We start from the raw sequence: 14,478 nt of genomic DNA on the forward strand, positions 1-14,478 counted from the left end.
ACACATTACAGTCATTACATCATTCCTTCATGGGTTTCAGCTGTGAGCATCAGCTCTGCATCAGGTGACCCTATGTATGTGTATATCTGTGACCTTAGGGACATTTAACTCTTTGTTAAATGATTTGTTTGACAGGCAGGTCAGTATGAAACTGAATTTTGGGTTGTCATGTCTTTAAGTACTGAATCACATCACTTCATGTCACATGGCCTTTAGGCTGACAAATCAATCAGGTCCAATTCCGAAAGCCTCACAGCACAACTGCAGTTACATGAAATAAAGTATGTGTGCTCTCATGACCTTTGTCTTTATTGTTCTGATTCATTGTTTTGTTTTCCTGATTCAGCCCAAAGTAACTCTGTTATACACAGATGATATATTCAGTTGTCAACCTCCCAATGGTCTTCACTTTAGAATGATATTAAACAGAGAGACAAGCATCAAATCCTCACATCTGACAACAGTTCTCTGACAGAATATAGGTATAAAAAAGAAAATAGAAACAGTCAAGTAAAGTACAAGTACTTCAAGGCTAAACATGAGTGCGGTACTTGAGTAAATGTACTCACAGGAGAAAAATAAAACTTTGTTACTCACAAAGCTAAAAACTATCAAAGGCTATATACCTAATACTGGAATCAGTAAATACAATAATGCAGAAATATACATTTCTAAGGAAATTGTCAAAACGTAAGCATGAAAGCATTAGAAAATTACCTGCAGAGACAGAAAACAGTGAGATCATTTGGAAAGCCATTTCAATATACGTTGTAACCAAGTTGCAGCTTCTCCAGAGAAAGGATTTGCCACCTTTCTTTGACTTTCATGATTATAAAACTGATATCTTTGGGTTTTGGACTAGTTTTGGGCAAAACAAGACGTCTGAAGATGGCAACAAGGATTCTGGAACAATATAAGGCATGAATAATTCCTATTTTTAACTACTTTTTGGAATTTTTATAATCAAACGATGAATTTGGTCGTTGAGTAAAAGGTCTGTAGACCAAAAGATATTGAAAATAATTTTTAGCCGCAGGCATAAAACTTTTGAGCAGTTTACAAATATAATCCGTTTCACATAAAAAGAAATAAAAAGATTTAAATAAATAAAGAACAATATTCTTTTATTTTTTGTTGAACGGAAATCCCCCTTTGAATCACGCATGCGCAGTGGGCAGAGCATACGTAGGTCCTGACGGGAAGGTCTTTTTGTTTGGGCCGCTGAGAGATTCGACACTTGGTTTGATTCCCCTGGTTAACAACCGTTTTTTATCTGCATTAATTTCGGTGAGTAACTGCATTTCCACAATTTTCGTTAACCCTCACGCCTTAAAATTCACGTGAAGATGCTAGTATCTTAGGCTAGGACGTGTTAAATAACGTTTTTTAGCCGGGAATGTTGCCATCATGGGCGCCGCTGGAGGGCGAATTTTGGTTTACTCCGGTTCGGGTAGCTAACTTAGCATTAGCCTCCTCACAGCGCCCATACGCACAATATGTCGATAGTAATCCAAATTTTGCGGTGACATTTCGACAGAAGGTTGCGTTGAGGACATATTAACTAATCGTGATGGTTTTTAAAGCACAAGCTGCTGTTAAGTAATTAACCGAATATGGTTAGCAAACCAGCTAGTGGGCCCGGCTGACCAGCCCTGGCTCGGCGCATGGTGAGGCCCGGATTTAGCTAATGCTAACCCATAATTAGCTAGCTGTAAAGTATGCCATACCTCATCAAATCTTGCCTAATATCTGTCTTTTAAACGTATAAATGGTTCACAAAACGCTTTCTGTTTCATGGTCACAGTTGTTGGCGAAAATTAAAATATAACCTGCAGCACATGACTAATTGGTTACCAGTTCCATTGTACCTCCTGGCATTGTCTTTTGTTTGTTTTGTCTTCCTTTGATTTTGTATTAGTAACTATTAAAAAAGCATTTCTGTAATTTGTCATTAGTAATGAAATAAAATGTGTTTACGGATTAGCTTTATTCTACGTGATACACTCTATCTGCAGGTATTGTAAAGTCCATTTAATTCGAGGGGCCTTTGAAGGTATTGCAGTTTCATTCAAGTTTCATTTTCAAAATTCTTAAATATTTTTTCTTACCTGTCATGGACAGTAATACGAGTTATAAACTTTATTGCATCTGATTACATGCTTTTACAATACCTTACACTTAAACCAAAAGTGGGATTTTTTTTTTGATCAGTGTTAGAGTGAAAAAGGTTTTAAATTGCATTTTATGTGGTGTTAAAACTTCTTAGTCTGAAATATAATATTGTGAACCCTGCAGAAACTGCACTACTTCTGTATTATTGCAAGAAAAGCTCTATTCAAACATGGCCCTTTGGCTTTGAGTTAACTAAACTTGAATTACTCATAGCTGAAGGATAAAGTGGGTGTCATTCTACATTTTTCTCGGTTTAAACAAATTCCATGAATAGACCAAACTCAACAATCTGTTAATCAGCAACTATTTTGATAACTGATTAATTGTTTTGAGTCATTTTCTAACATTTGCAGGTCAAAACAACCAATCTATTAATTGAGGGGGGTAATTGTCAGGTTGGTTTTGAAAACAATTTGTTGCAGGTTTTAAGATATTTTGTGTCAGGGTTAAAACAAGGCTCGGTGATTTTAGCAAATGGTACTCAAACACAAATAAATTGTGAATTTGTTGGATTTACAACTATATATTAATATACACTGAGTATTTTCAGCAGCAGGATGAAGTATAAAAACTACAGTGGTCAGGTTGATATTCGTGAAGGAACATTTCACCCAGTGTAACGCTTAGGCTTGTTGGTGTGTTCATAATAGTTTGCGGAGAAGAGTGAAACTCTCTGAACTCATGACACTGACATGGATCCAACCCAAGTTACACCCAAATGAAAGCAACACAAAACATAATTTAAGGGAACACAGTGTACTGTTCACTCGTGTGTTAACTTGTAATCTGCACGGCTTGAGTAAACATTAACTGTCTGTTCTATCCTTTTCAGGGTGTCTTTTATGAATAATCAAAAGCAGCAAAAGCCAACGCTAACCGGCCAGCGTTTCAAAACGAGGAAAAGAGGTCAGTGTTGATTGTTGCTGCTTTTGTTTTCTGTTTTGTATGTTTGACTGTGCACAAATCTTACCCTGTCCCTAAAGGGGTTTTTCCTGAATGCAACACTTTGCGCGTTCTTCCCACAGATGAAAAGGAGAGATTTGACCCTACTCAGTTTCAAGAAAGTATCGTACAAGGCTTGAATCAAACTGGCACTGATTTGGAAGCGGTTGCGAAGTTCCTTGATGCCTCTGGCGCCAAGCTTGACTACCGCCGGTATGCAGAGACACTCTTTGACATCCTGGTGGCCGGTGGGATGCTGGGTAAGTTGTCAGAAGAAGCAGGTTATATATGTGTGAGAGCTTTAAGTGATGTCCGTGAATCTTGGAAAAGATTTGAAAATGCCTTGAATAACAGAACAAAGCCATCAACTCGTATAGATGTGATATAGGCAGGAATTTGACGGTTGCTTTTGTGACTTGAATATTTTTATTGTCTTTACTTCAGCCCCAGGCGGGACTCTATCTGACGACATGACCCGCACTGAGTTCTGCCTCTTCACGGCACAAGAAGACCTGGAGACAATGCAAGCATATGCTCAGGTAAAAGGCAGCTTATACAAGTCAATGGACATTTATTGAATTAAATATTTTAATTTAAGTATTCATTCAATGGAAATGTAAAAATAAGCCAGGAGACATTGACAGGACTGTTTAGTTAATGCTGTTTCTTTTTCTCACCAAAAATAGGTTTTTAACAAGCTGATCAGGCGTTACAAGTACCTGGAGAAGGGTTTCGAGGAGGAGATCAAGAAGGTGGGTTCTTTTCTTTCTTTTTCTTTTTTTTTTTTTTTTAAACGGGATCCTGAGTGGAATTGAGCACTGATCGGATCACAACTTGTAGTTCTGGTTGGACGTGTCTCTAAAAGGGGTGTGTCTCATCTGCCATTTTAATGTGCCGGTACCTTACTCCAGCTGCAGCACAAACTATTGCTTTGTTTGCAGTGTTGAAGGTTTCACAATGATTTGGCAGGTGTTAGTTGGTGATGACACAGTTGATTGTAGTTCAGAGAGACAATTCATTTTTACAGGCAAACTAAATTTACAGCTGCAATGTAACATGAAACACTTTAAGATTGTAGGAAATAACTTCCTTACAGTCCTGATTAATCTGTTTATACTCATTTTTGTGTAATATGGGGAAATATTTGTCAATTGTAATTTCCAAATTATAAGGAATTAATCTGTCGGCACTGAAGTGAAATTTTCCAAACGTAGTTTATCATTGTCAACAATTTAAGTGGTTATTATCCTATTACTGTGAGGAAGTAAAGATAATGTGTTGTAAAGCAGCTGCAGGACAAATTTCTCTGTGGACGGTAAAGTATCGCTACACCTACAGAGACATAAACCATTAGAATTTGTCTCCAGTCTAATTACAGTTGTAGGATTAAATGACCCCTGTAACTTAAAAACACAACAAACCTATGTGTGTATATATATCTGTCCCTGTAGTTGCTGCTGTTTCTAAAAGGGTTCACCGAGTCTGAGCGCAACAAACTGGCCATGCTGACCGGTATCCTGCTGGCCAACGGCAACATATCAGCCTCCATCCTGAGCAGCCTCTTCAACGAGAACCTTGTCAAAGAGGGTGAGGACACATTTGGTCTTCTCTTCAATCACCCCAAAATTCCAATTGAGTTTTTAACAGCAGAAAACAAACCTGTCTTGTTTCTGTTTAGGAGTATCTGCAGCCTTCGCTGTCAAGCTGTTCAAGTCATGGATCAATGAGAAGGACATCAACTCTGTTGCTGCCAGTCTCCGCAAAGTCGGCATGGACAACAGGCTGATGGTAAACGAACTGATAAGAATCTGCTAAAATCATTAACATCATTACAAGCTCTTAGCAGTTGCTGCAACTGATTTGTATGTGAATTAACCTAAAAAATGTCTGTGCACCACAGGAACTCTTTCCTGCCAACAAACGGAGCTGCGAGCATTTTTCTAAGTACTTCACTGACGCCGGGCTGAAGGAGCTATCCGACTTCGCCCGAAACCAGCAATCCATTGGTGCCCGCAAGGAGCTGCAGAAGGAGCTACAGGAGATGATGGCCCGCGGTGACCCTCAGAAGGAGGTGAGGCTGCTTTAGGGTGGAGAATAAACACGTAGGGTTTCTGCAAGGCTGCAGCTGCACGGCCACAACACCAACAGAACTGCTGCAAGCAATATAAAGTTAAATATAAACATTTATTTGTATTTATATCCAGGTTTAATTTGAAAATTGTGGTCTGGTGTTGCGTACCAGTACACTTGCATCAGGGTGATAAAATGGCAAATATTCCATGTTGAACATTATGGTCGAAGCAGCTCATAGTGTCTTTGAGTCGGAACAGGTGAAGGTCTGAATGTCATTGTTCCTCTTTGCTATCAAATTTTCTCGTTTGCCAAATGTCCTCATTACTGACGCTTCCCCTTTTTGCCATGTTGCATAATTGTGTTTGACTGATGCACCAGCAGTTCAGGCAGCAGTCAGTCTACAACACAATGACGAAGGTGTCTGCACAATGAGTCATGAAGTTAAATGTAAATTAGCTGTTTCGGTTTTAATAGAGACCTAACATAACAATTTAATGCACAGGTTGTCAAGGCAACCAACAGGCAGGCAGAGGCCATATAGTCACTGTGTGAACTGCAACATGCAATTTTTTATCACTTAGCTCTGGGTGACATTAAATGGATGAAATTAGTCTCCGTTTTCCTGTATTTGACTTTTGACCAATGATGGAGGCGAAAGGTTTAACAAGCTGCTGAAGACTCCGCTCCTGGTATTTCTCCATATGCGAATGTGACGTTTAGAAACTCTAACCATCGGCGTTTGTCTAACCATCGCTTCAGATTATCGCCTTCACCAAAGAGGAAATGAAAAAGGCCAGCCTCTCTGAGCAGGCCATGATCAGCATCATCTGGACCAGTGTGATGAGCTCCGTGGAGTGGAACAAAAAGGAAGAGCTGGTGACCGAACAAGCCATCAAACACTTGAAGGTACGACACGTGTCCTGGAAATGGTTTGAATGTCTTGAATATAGTTAAATAAAGCACTTAAGGCACAGTTAATGAGCCCATGCAGAAAAATGTGAACAGGCTTAATAAGTGGTTCAGTGCTATGAAATTTAGTGTTTGTCTACCGTGTAGAGATGACATGTTTCTGTTAGGAATTGGTGCACTCTTGTACGTCTCTTTATTTAAGGGTTCAAAGTTTGTTTTATTTTTGTATAACTTCATAAAGCAATCACAAAAAAGTGTAACCTTAGAAAATGGAGCCAGTTTTGGCAGATGTACCTTTTTTTTAATTCTTTTTTTCCATAAGGTAAATGATTTTGTGATATCTGAGATTGTAGGAACGTTCTGTTTCATGTCTTCCTGCTCGAGTAGTTTGTCCAGTTTATGTGATGTTCACGGTGTTAAAATCCGCCAGACCTCTCTAAAATAAAGCCGCATTAGTTACAAAATGGAAGAGGAAGATTCAGCTGCTGTTGCTATAATTAAAATCTTGATCCTGCTGTAAATCGATGAGCTTTAATGCACCAACAGGCTTTTACTACAGCCATGATAACTCCTCAGAGAGCTTGCCGAGTGCATTTCCAACTCTGCCCCTGAGAGGAAGAGCTATTTTTTTCTCCAGTAGCCTTATTCATGTCTCTCTGTCTTCCAGCAATACAGCCCTCTGCTGAAAGCCTTCACCTCCCAGGGTCTGTCTGAGCTCAGCCTGCTACTGAAGATTCAGGAGTACTGCTACGACAACATCCACTTCATGAAGGCCTTTCAGAAGATCGTGGTGCTCCTCTACAAAGGTTGGTGTCACGTCCACAGAGGAACATTCTGCTGCATCGATGCCAAGTCACCTAATCTAAACTACCCACTGACAGTTTGTCTCATTTTGTTTTAGGTTTATGAAAGTCCGTTCACTTTTAACGCTGAGAAGTACGAGGTCATTTTTCAACATTTCCTTGACCTGTTGACTGTTGTACCTCTAATGCTTGGTGTCATTTTTAAGCTGCAAGCTTTGCAGGCTACGCCATTGAGATAAAACTAGCACATTTTGAAATAATTGAAGCCCAACCCTTCAAAACTGGTTTTTAAAGCCTCGACTAACGAGCCACGAGCAGTACTTCCCACCAAGCATCAGTTAACGTTTTCTCTGAAAGATCCATTACAAAGGCATTTTTCAGGCGTTTTGTGCGAATGTTGAATGTGATACTCGGTCAGTCGTCCCGCACAGCTGTGACACTTTCCCTTTCCCTCCTCACAGCGGATGTATTGAGCGAAGAGGCCATACTGAAGTGGTACACCGAAGCCCACCTTGCCAAGGGGAAGAGTGTTTTCCTGGAGCAGATGAAAAAATTTGTTGAGTGGCTGAAGAATGCAGAGGAAGGTAAGAAAACTAAAAAAAACACACACACCCTCCTCCACCTGTAGGCAGTAAACATTTCTCACGCTAGATACTTGGACTTGTCACAGCAGGAAAAGCACAGGTAGAGTTATTAATGATTTCTCCTGCCATTTAGGTGTCAGTGAGCTGGTGTATGGATGATGAAGTTTTTATAGAGTTACACTGGTATTTTAGAAGTTCATACAACTCAAAACCAGATGTTAGGACTGTGAGTAATGATGTTTTTCATTATCATGTGATGTGGTGGGTTTTTTTTTTTTTTTTTTTCCCCCCGATCAATCGTTGGGCGAAATGGTGGAAACCACGATTTCCCAAAGCTCAGGTTGATGCATTTAAACGTCTCTTGTCCAACCAGCAGCCCAGAACATAAATAATAGTTTCTATCATAGATTCATTGCATGTGAATGTTTTTGCAGTTGGACACACAAAATGTCAGGCTTTCAGTCATTGCCATGGTCGTTCTTCAATACTGTATGACAGGTTAAAAACTATTGAACAATAACTAAAAACAATAACTAAAAATTATTGTCTGACTATTGACTGACTCCTCATGTTCTCCCTCCAGAGTCCGAGTCGGACGAGGAGGAAGCAGACTAAAACCTCCATCGCCAGATGAGCTTTTCTTTTTTTCTTTTTTCTTTTTTTTTTTTTTTTTTACACAAGCAGGAGCAGTAGAATGTGTTTTCCCTTCTTTCTCTTCTACCTCCTGTTACTACTTTATCCCCAAACACACACACCTCCACTTAAACATTTAAACGTTATTTAAGCAAAATAAAAAAGGGCTCAGTCCTTATTCGTAATGTTTGATGTTGCGGCCGACAGTGGAAGCGGAAAACTATGGATCCTCCTCTCTTTATTTTCATTTTTTCGGTATTATTGTTGTAATGCCTTCTGTAATTTGGATACAAAACATTCCATGTGATCTCTATAGCCGCTGCTTGTATGAATCTGAACCAGAATTTGTTAAAAATTCAAGTTTGCCTTTTTGCCATGCGACTACGAGGCTGACAAAAATGTTAATGTAATTCGGCCAAAGTTTCTTTTTCTTCTTTCTCCCTCTCCTTTTTATTTTATTTTTATTTTGCCCAGCTCACGTTTTTGGCTCCTGTTCGGTCTTAAACTTACCTTCTTTCTTGACTTTTGGGTAAACCTGTACTGCGTGTCGAGGTCGCTCCGGTCAGTCCGTCAGAAGACACGCACCCCTGTAAGATGCCTCGCCAGCTAACTGATTATTATTGGTTTCTACTTTCTTTAATCTGATATAAACCGATTGACTTTTTTATGAAATAAAGATTATTGAAATGGATCTTCCTGTGTTCTTTGTATTTACGTAGGAAAGTAGCTACGGAACTAAGATTGTGATGCAAGATCAAAAATTTCTTAGCTATAATAAACAGAATAAAGTGCATGGAAAAAGAGATCAAGCTTTCGGTTTCTATTAGATTATTGAAGAACTCTACAAGCGAGCAAGTTGAAAAGTATTTTGTGAGCATGATGTCAAATTTTCCAACAAATCATTTGTCACAAAAATCACTTAACATTGATATTTTTGCATTTGAATCGCGCTTAAATCTTTCTCGAATTATAAAATCATTTAGAATATTTATGAAGATTATTTTAACTTCAACTATCTCAAAACATGTAATGTCATTTGTGGAAGTTGATTGCTGCCGGGAAGAGTGGGTCATTAACACTAAAAATCTCATGGTAAGACATTTCTGATTTACACAGTCAGTTGTTAATCATGATTGGAGTCTACTTTTTAATTTAATATCTCATTACTATGGTTTTATCCTGAGCATTTCTGTGTTTACTGTGGCTTTGAATCACTTTTTCTTTTCCTGGCAGCAGTTGATTTCCATCCAGATGTAACCTAGTCTGATTGGCTTCATTATCCTCCATTAGAGCACTTCATTTAATGTAGAAGTCATCGTCTTTCCAGGGGGAATATTAATAGTACAAATAACTGGAAGGCTGGTGAATTGGATTGCGTTAGATTTAGTCCAGTTGCATCCACACACTACACCACACAATACATTTTAGAGCGTTTGCAGACAACTTGATATTCTCATTTTTATCTTTATTGTACAAAAATACATTTATCTTCAAGCAGCTTCTCAATGTTTGCAATGTGCAAAGGACACAGTTGTCAGGTATTCAAGTACGTTTTTATACAGTCATGTTACACATTAGATTTAGAGGTAGGCCTTCATATTTAAAACAGGTTTGAGGTAGTGTGCAACATTTTCCAGTGATAGTTTCCATCCATATTTGCTGTGTAATTCATATCAGGGGATCTAGATGATTGCAAAATGATTATATATTTTCCAAATAAGTGCAAAAGGCAACCTAATGCACGTCGCATGCCGGGGCATCGCACTTTCACGTGCACACAAAACGTTTAGTTTCGTGTTTTTAAAGTGATACAGAGATTGTGCAACAACGCAATAGTAAACATTTCATCACACTGCAAATATAGTTATCTCAACAGTTCATCTTGAATTCAGGCCAAAAGCAAAACTTTTGACAAACGAGAGAGAGAGACAGAGTCAAAGTAGTATCCCATGAGACTTCGTCAAACTAGGAACAAATAACTTATTAACCCTTTAGTTCCAATGTTTTGAAATCAACAGTGTCTGATTTCCACCATTATCCAATCAAATCATCCCTGATCCCGAATCCCACTTTGTTTGTTAAAGTTAAGATTTTAAAAATAATAAAGCAGGTCAAATATTTGTCTGCCTTTAACCAGCCTACCACTCGGTGTAGAACGTTTGCCCGTTGCAGGAGTGACATACTCACAAAAAAAACTTGACTGAAAAGTCGTATCACGTCACATCAACGGAGGCTCAAAACTCATGCTGTCGCACGTGTGACTGAGCCGATTTCTCAAGAAATTCATACTTATCTTTGTGCAAAATAGTGACAGCTATTCATTTGCATATGTACAGAAACTGTCGCCGTAGCGGACTCAACCAGGGCACCATCTTCGAAAGTAAAACTCGATTAAATCTTCCCGAGTTTATCCAAAGTAACTTAGATATGTATAATCTCTCTCCCAAATTGACCCCCCACTTATTTGTGATTGTAATAAAGGTTTTTAAGGTCGTGCTTCATTCATTTCACCTTCTTTCTGTTGTTTTCCACCTCGTTCTTTCCTTTTTCCTCTCATCTCTTCATTTATTAAGTAGATCCATCGCATCAATTTGTGCCACCCAGAGAGAATTTACGCGCGGCGGTGTCTTCCCACCGTGCGGTCACGTTGCGTCTAAAGTCGGCCTTGCTTTTTGTCTGAAATACAGGATGACGCTAGATGTCATACCTGTGGTTAATTTGACAAAAAACACACGTTTCTCGCAGTGTTGCGAAACAAATAGTGCAATCTCTTGTTGCTCTTTGTGTAGGATGTCACTACAAACCCTTAGCAACATGACCAGGCTTTTAATGTGGACAGAGCAGTGTTATTGCAGTTCCTACTTTTCACCACTAGAGGTGATAGCTCAGTTACTGGCCCTTTAAAGTGCCCCTGCATAATTGCAATAATTCTAACAGCACTTGAAGGCAGCATTAAAGCCGCTCAACTGACAGCAACCGCTGCAGTAGCAGCTCTTCAGTTTCCTTCATGTGACTGAAGGCGACAAGGCTTTTTTTATTAGTCAGACACACGGTGGGGGGGGTGGGGGGGTTGTACTATTCGTGGGACTAAAATAGCCCCCCGTCAGGTGCAACTTTACACATTGGCTCAGGTTACAGCTCAACCAAAACACAGAGGTTCAGAAGCACACGAACGTGAACAGAAAGTGCTTTTCAGTGTTAGTTGTGTCTTTGGTTCTCTAGTCTAATCCAAAAATAAATATATTTATATATATATATGTACAAAGTCCTACAGGTGTGTTTATACGCCACGTGTCTACATGTAAACAACATCAAGATGGACTCCTCGTCTGTCCGGAGCCGCTTTGCTTCACACAGCGGCTGAGTGCTTCCCTCCATCTCTGAGCTGTGGAAGCAAAGAAAGGTCATTTTCCACAGTTCAGTGAAAGCATCACGACATGTAAACCTGTAGGCGCCGATGTTAAAATGTCACATTTACAGTTTACTGTTATTAACTATACTTTGAAACAAGGTAGTATAAAAATGACTGCGCTTAAATGAAGAAAATGTCAGGTTGAGCCTCAGTTTCCTAATTTGAATTGAGTTAGAGTTTTACATTTAAAAGTAATAGTGACATAATATTTCTGATCTGCTGCCAGTGTCTAGCCTCTATTTTTAACAGCCAAGAGTGGAGCCAAACACCACCACGTACTATTAGCACATCTAATCCACTACTACACGTCTGTTCAGGATAGAAATGATCGTTCACTGTCTAAATATAATATATTAATATAGTAATTAATATAATCATATTAGTAATATATATTTATAGTTAGAATGTTTTTCTATAACCATGGAGCTTTTTTTTTAGTTGTTTTTAATTTAAACTTAATGTTTAATCTGCAGCTTCTGTAGAAGTGTTGTTTGTTTGGCATACATTAGTTTATATTTGAATTTTCTGTGGATCCTGTGAAGAACCGTGAATGTTTAAATAAAAATAAATATAATAAGTATAATTCATCATTAGTTAACAAACAATATTTATCCATTAAAAAGAGTGTTCCAGACCTTTTACCTCAAACTGTTTTCTTCTAGAAAACAACAGGGAGTTTAGATCTGAGTCAAAGGCCTACACTTGTTTTAAACCTGTGAAGGCACCACGGCATGTTGTCATTCTGTGTTGTCAATCACTGGAGAAACAGGTGCCACTCTGGTGAACCCACATCATCTTTGAACCGGATCTTTTCATGCAAACTCAGCACTTGAAAACCTATTTCCAACATAAAGAGGATGCAGGCTGCACAGGTGGGATTACCTGCCCTACTTTACAGAGCAGTTGGGACATGTACCTGTCTGGTTCTGCGTAAAACTCAACACAGTCTCAGAGAGCGGGAGGTAGTTTGTGCAGGAATGCGCTCAGTTTTGACACGTGTCAATAACCACTCACCAGTTTCCTCTGGTTGCTGAGGCAGAAAGTGCAGATGGGCCGCAGGGAGGGCGCGCCGGGGCCGTGCAGGATGCTCTGGTAGCGGAGGCAGGGCTGTCCGTCCCGGCAGTCCTCCCCCAGCAGCAGCACGTTGGCCAGGTGGGAGATGTAGCTGGACGCCAGGCGCAGTGTCTCTATCTTGGAGAGCTTCCTGTCGGCCGGCTCGGTGGGAATGAGCGTGCGGAGCGCAGTGAAGGCCGTGTTGACGCTGTGCGTCCTGTCCCGCTCCCGCGCGTTGGCCGCTTGTCTTTGTTTGCTCACTCCAGACAGATGCGCGTCTCCGTCGCCTCTTCCACCTCCGGAGCTGTTCCTTCTCCGCCTTCTCCTCCGCCTGGAGGCACCGGAACGAGAACTTCCACCGGGGACCGTCTCCTTCCCTGTAGCATCCTCCGGCTCTCTGCGCGGGCTGCAGCCGCCGGTGGACTTCCCGTCGGAGCTGTCGCTGCTCGTGTCCAGGTCGTCCAGGTCGGAGGTGAAGCAGTCGGGCTGCGCGCTGCGCTCACTGCCTGTGGACTTCATCCTGGCTCTGCTGTGGTCTGACTGGAGCTGCTGGGGCCGTGCGGGCGGGCGGCGGCTGCACATCACTTTATCCTGAGGGTGAAAATAGAACCGGGGGCCGAGCAGCTGCCGCCGATCCGGTGACCGAGGGGGTTTGTGCCGCCCGGCCCCCGGCGGATCGGCATACCATTTGTAATGAATGACGGCTGCTTTCTGGGTCGCGAGCCCAGGAGAAGGGAAGACAGGTGGAGCCTAACGGGAGGGGAGGAGGGGGCACCTGTTGTGGTCTGGAGGATAGGGGTTTAAATTAGGCTTCGACCGATATGGGGCTTCCGATACTGGCAGCTCCAGATCCACACTTATGATATTTTGACAGGATATAGGAAAATCTGTCACTTCTCATGACGGTGGCAAAGAGTCTATAATAAAATGTATTATTGTCATTATTATTATTAAATTCAACATTGGCAGAAAATAGGGAAAAATCCTCCTATAACTGTACACAGATATTTAATCGGGTTTGAAGCCCAAAGATGATATTATGTACCAATGTCCATCTGACAGTCAGTTTCAGTTAAATATGAAATAACTAACTAAATAACTAAAGAAGCAAACATGTATTTGAAAGCTTAATTTGTTTTTATTAAGACCAGAAAGTTTGAAACAATTACTCAGGCCTATAATGAATGTTTTTCCTGATCACTGAAACCCCCCACCCCCCCCCCCCCCCCCCCCCCCACCCCCACCCCGAGGAGAAGCCAGGCTGAATGAGTTTAGTATTAAAAGCTCTTTCAGGAAGCGTGACCTGAACTCCCTATACAATTTAATTAGCATAGTTTTCCCTCCTAATCCTTGTCCTGTCTGAACGAGCATCCGAGTGGAAAACTGTAGAGCATGCGTGTTATTTATTAAAGCCCTGAGATGCTCCAAACCGGGTACAGATGTGGCCAGCACATGTGTGTACGTGTAGTGGATATGTGTACACACTTGCAATTGCAGTTGGCAAGTTTATCCCAGATTTGGTCCTCAGACATCTGTGTGGAGACACAGGCACCGTGAAATGAACTTTTTTACGTCCCACGCGTCTTGTGTCTCTGTGAAGACAAACGTAACGACTGGAGGTTTAGGAACCTGTTGAGTGGATGTTGATTTAAAATGCCGCCAACTGGAGCAAGAGGGCAAATCCAGCTGTGCATCCAGCATTCTCTGGACGTCACTGACTCTTTAAAAGACAAATTTAACCAGCGAAGGGAGTCAAGTGTCACATCTTCCTCATTAAACCTCTTCTAAGGATCTGGAAACTTTGACCTTCCTCAGCAGTGGAATGTCATTTTTAAAAACACTCCCCTCTCTGACTTTACATTCTCTAACTTTGCTGATGGACTTGATGGACACTTGT

The 14,478-nt window shown here is 40.7% G+C and overlaps 2 protein-coding genes across 3 annotated transcripts; one reads left to right on the forward strand and one right to left on the reverse strand.

Moving 5' to 3' along the window:
- The first annotated feature begins 1,179 nt into the window (after nucleotides 1-1,179).
- Nucleotides 1,180-8,807, forward strand: bzw1a (basic leucine zipper and W2 domains 1a). Of its 2 annotated transcripts, XM_056370645.1 has the most exons (12): nucleotides 1,180-1,287; nucleotides 3,005-3,078; nucleotides 3,198-3,374; nucleotides 3,559-3,653; nucleotides 3,801-3,866; nucleotides 4,566-4,701; nucleotides 4,793-4,902; nucleotides 5,015-5,185; nucleotides 5,947-6,093; nucleotides 6,764-6,902; nucleotides 7,361-7,483; nucleotides 8,067-8,807. In XM_056370645.1, exons 2-12 carry the CDS (start codon nucleotides 3,015-3,017, stop codon nucleotides 8,096-8,098), a joined length of 1,260 nt encoding a protein of 419 aa, XP_056226620.1. In that variant the 5' UTR covers nucleotides 1,180-1,287; nucleotides 3,005-3,014; the 3' UTR covers nucleotides 8,099-8,807. The 2 variants fall into 2 exon arrangements, with proteins under 2 accessions (XP_056226620.1, XP_056226621.1); XM_056370646.1 differs by lacking the exons at nucleotides 1,180-1,287; nucleotides 3,005-3,078 and having other exon boundaries at nucleotides 3,297-3,374; nucleotides 3,559-3,564.
- Nucleotides 8,120-13,792, reverse strand: si:ch211-246m6.4 (basic helix-loop-helix transcription factor scleraxis). The gene is made up of 2 exons (XM_056370647.1): nucleotides 12,543-13,792; nucleotides 8,120-11,501 (listed from the first exon to the last, which is right to left on the reverse strand). The coding sequence occupies exons 1-2, from the start codon at nucleotides 13,161-13,163 to the stop codon at nucleotides 11,466-11,468; spliced, it is 657 nt and encodes a 218-aa protein (XP_056226622.1). The 5' UTR covers nucleotides 13,164-13,792; the 3' UTR covers nucleotides 8,120-11,465.
- Between the last annotated feature and the right edge of the window lie 686 nt (nucleotides 13,793-14,478).

This window comes from Seriola aureovittata, chromosome 24 (genome assembly GCF_021018895.1).
Source record: "Seriola aureovittata isolate HTS-2021-v1 ecotype China chromosome 24, ASM2101889v1, whole genome shotgun sequence".
Taxonomy (NCBI): Eukaryota; Metazoa; Chordata; class Actinopteri; order Carangiformes; family Carangidae; genus Seriola; species Seriola aureovittata.

Excerpts from the sequence above, each read along its gene's own strand:
- bzw1a (XM_056370645.1), top strand. The coding sequence starts at position 3,015 with ATGAATAATCAAAAGCAGCAAAAGCCAACGCTAACCGGCCAGCGTTTC. Across the intron at positions 3,375-3,558 it reads GGTGGCCGGTGGGATGCTGG|CCCCAGGCGGGACTCTATCT; the intron begins GTAAGTTGTCAG and ends TCTTTACTTCAG. Across the intron at positions 7,484-8,066 it reads GCTGAAGAATGCAGAGGAAG|AGTCCGAGTCGGACGAGGAG; the intron begins GTAAGAAAACTA and ends TTCTCCCTCCAG.
- si:ch211-246m6.4 (XM_056370647.1), bottom strand. The coding sequence starts at position 13,163 with ATGTGCAGCCGCCGCCCGCCCGCACGGCCCCAGCAGCTCCAGTCAGAC. Across the intron at positions 11,502-12,542 it reads TCAGCAACCAGAGGAAACTG|CTCAGAGATGGAGGGAAGCA; the intron begins GTGAGTGGTTAT and ends TTGCTTCCACAG.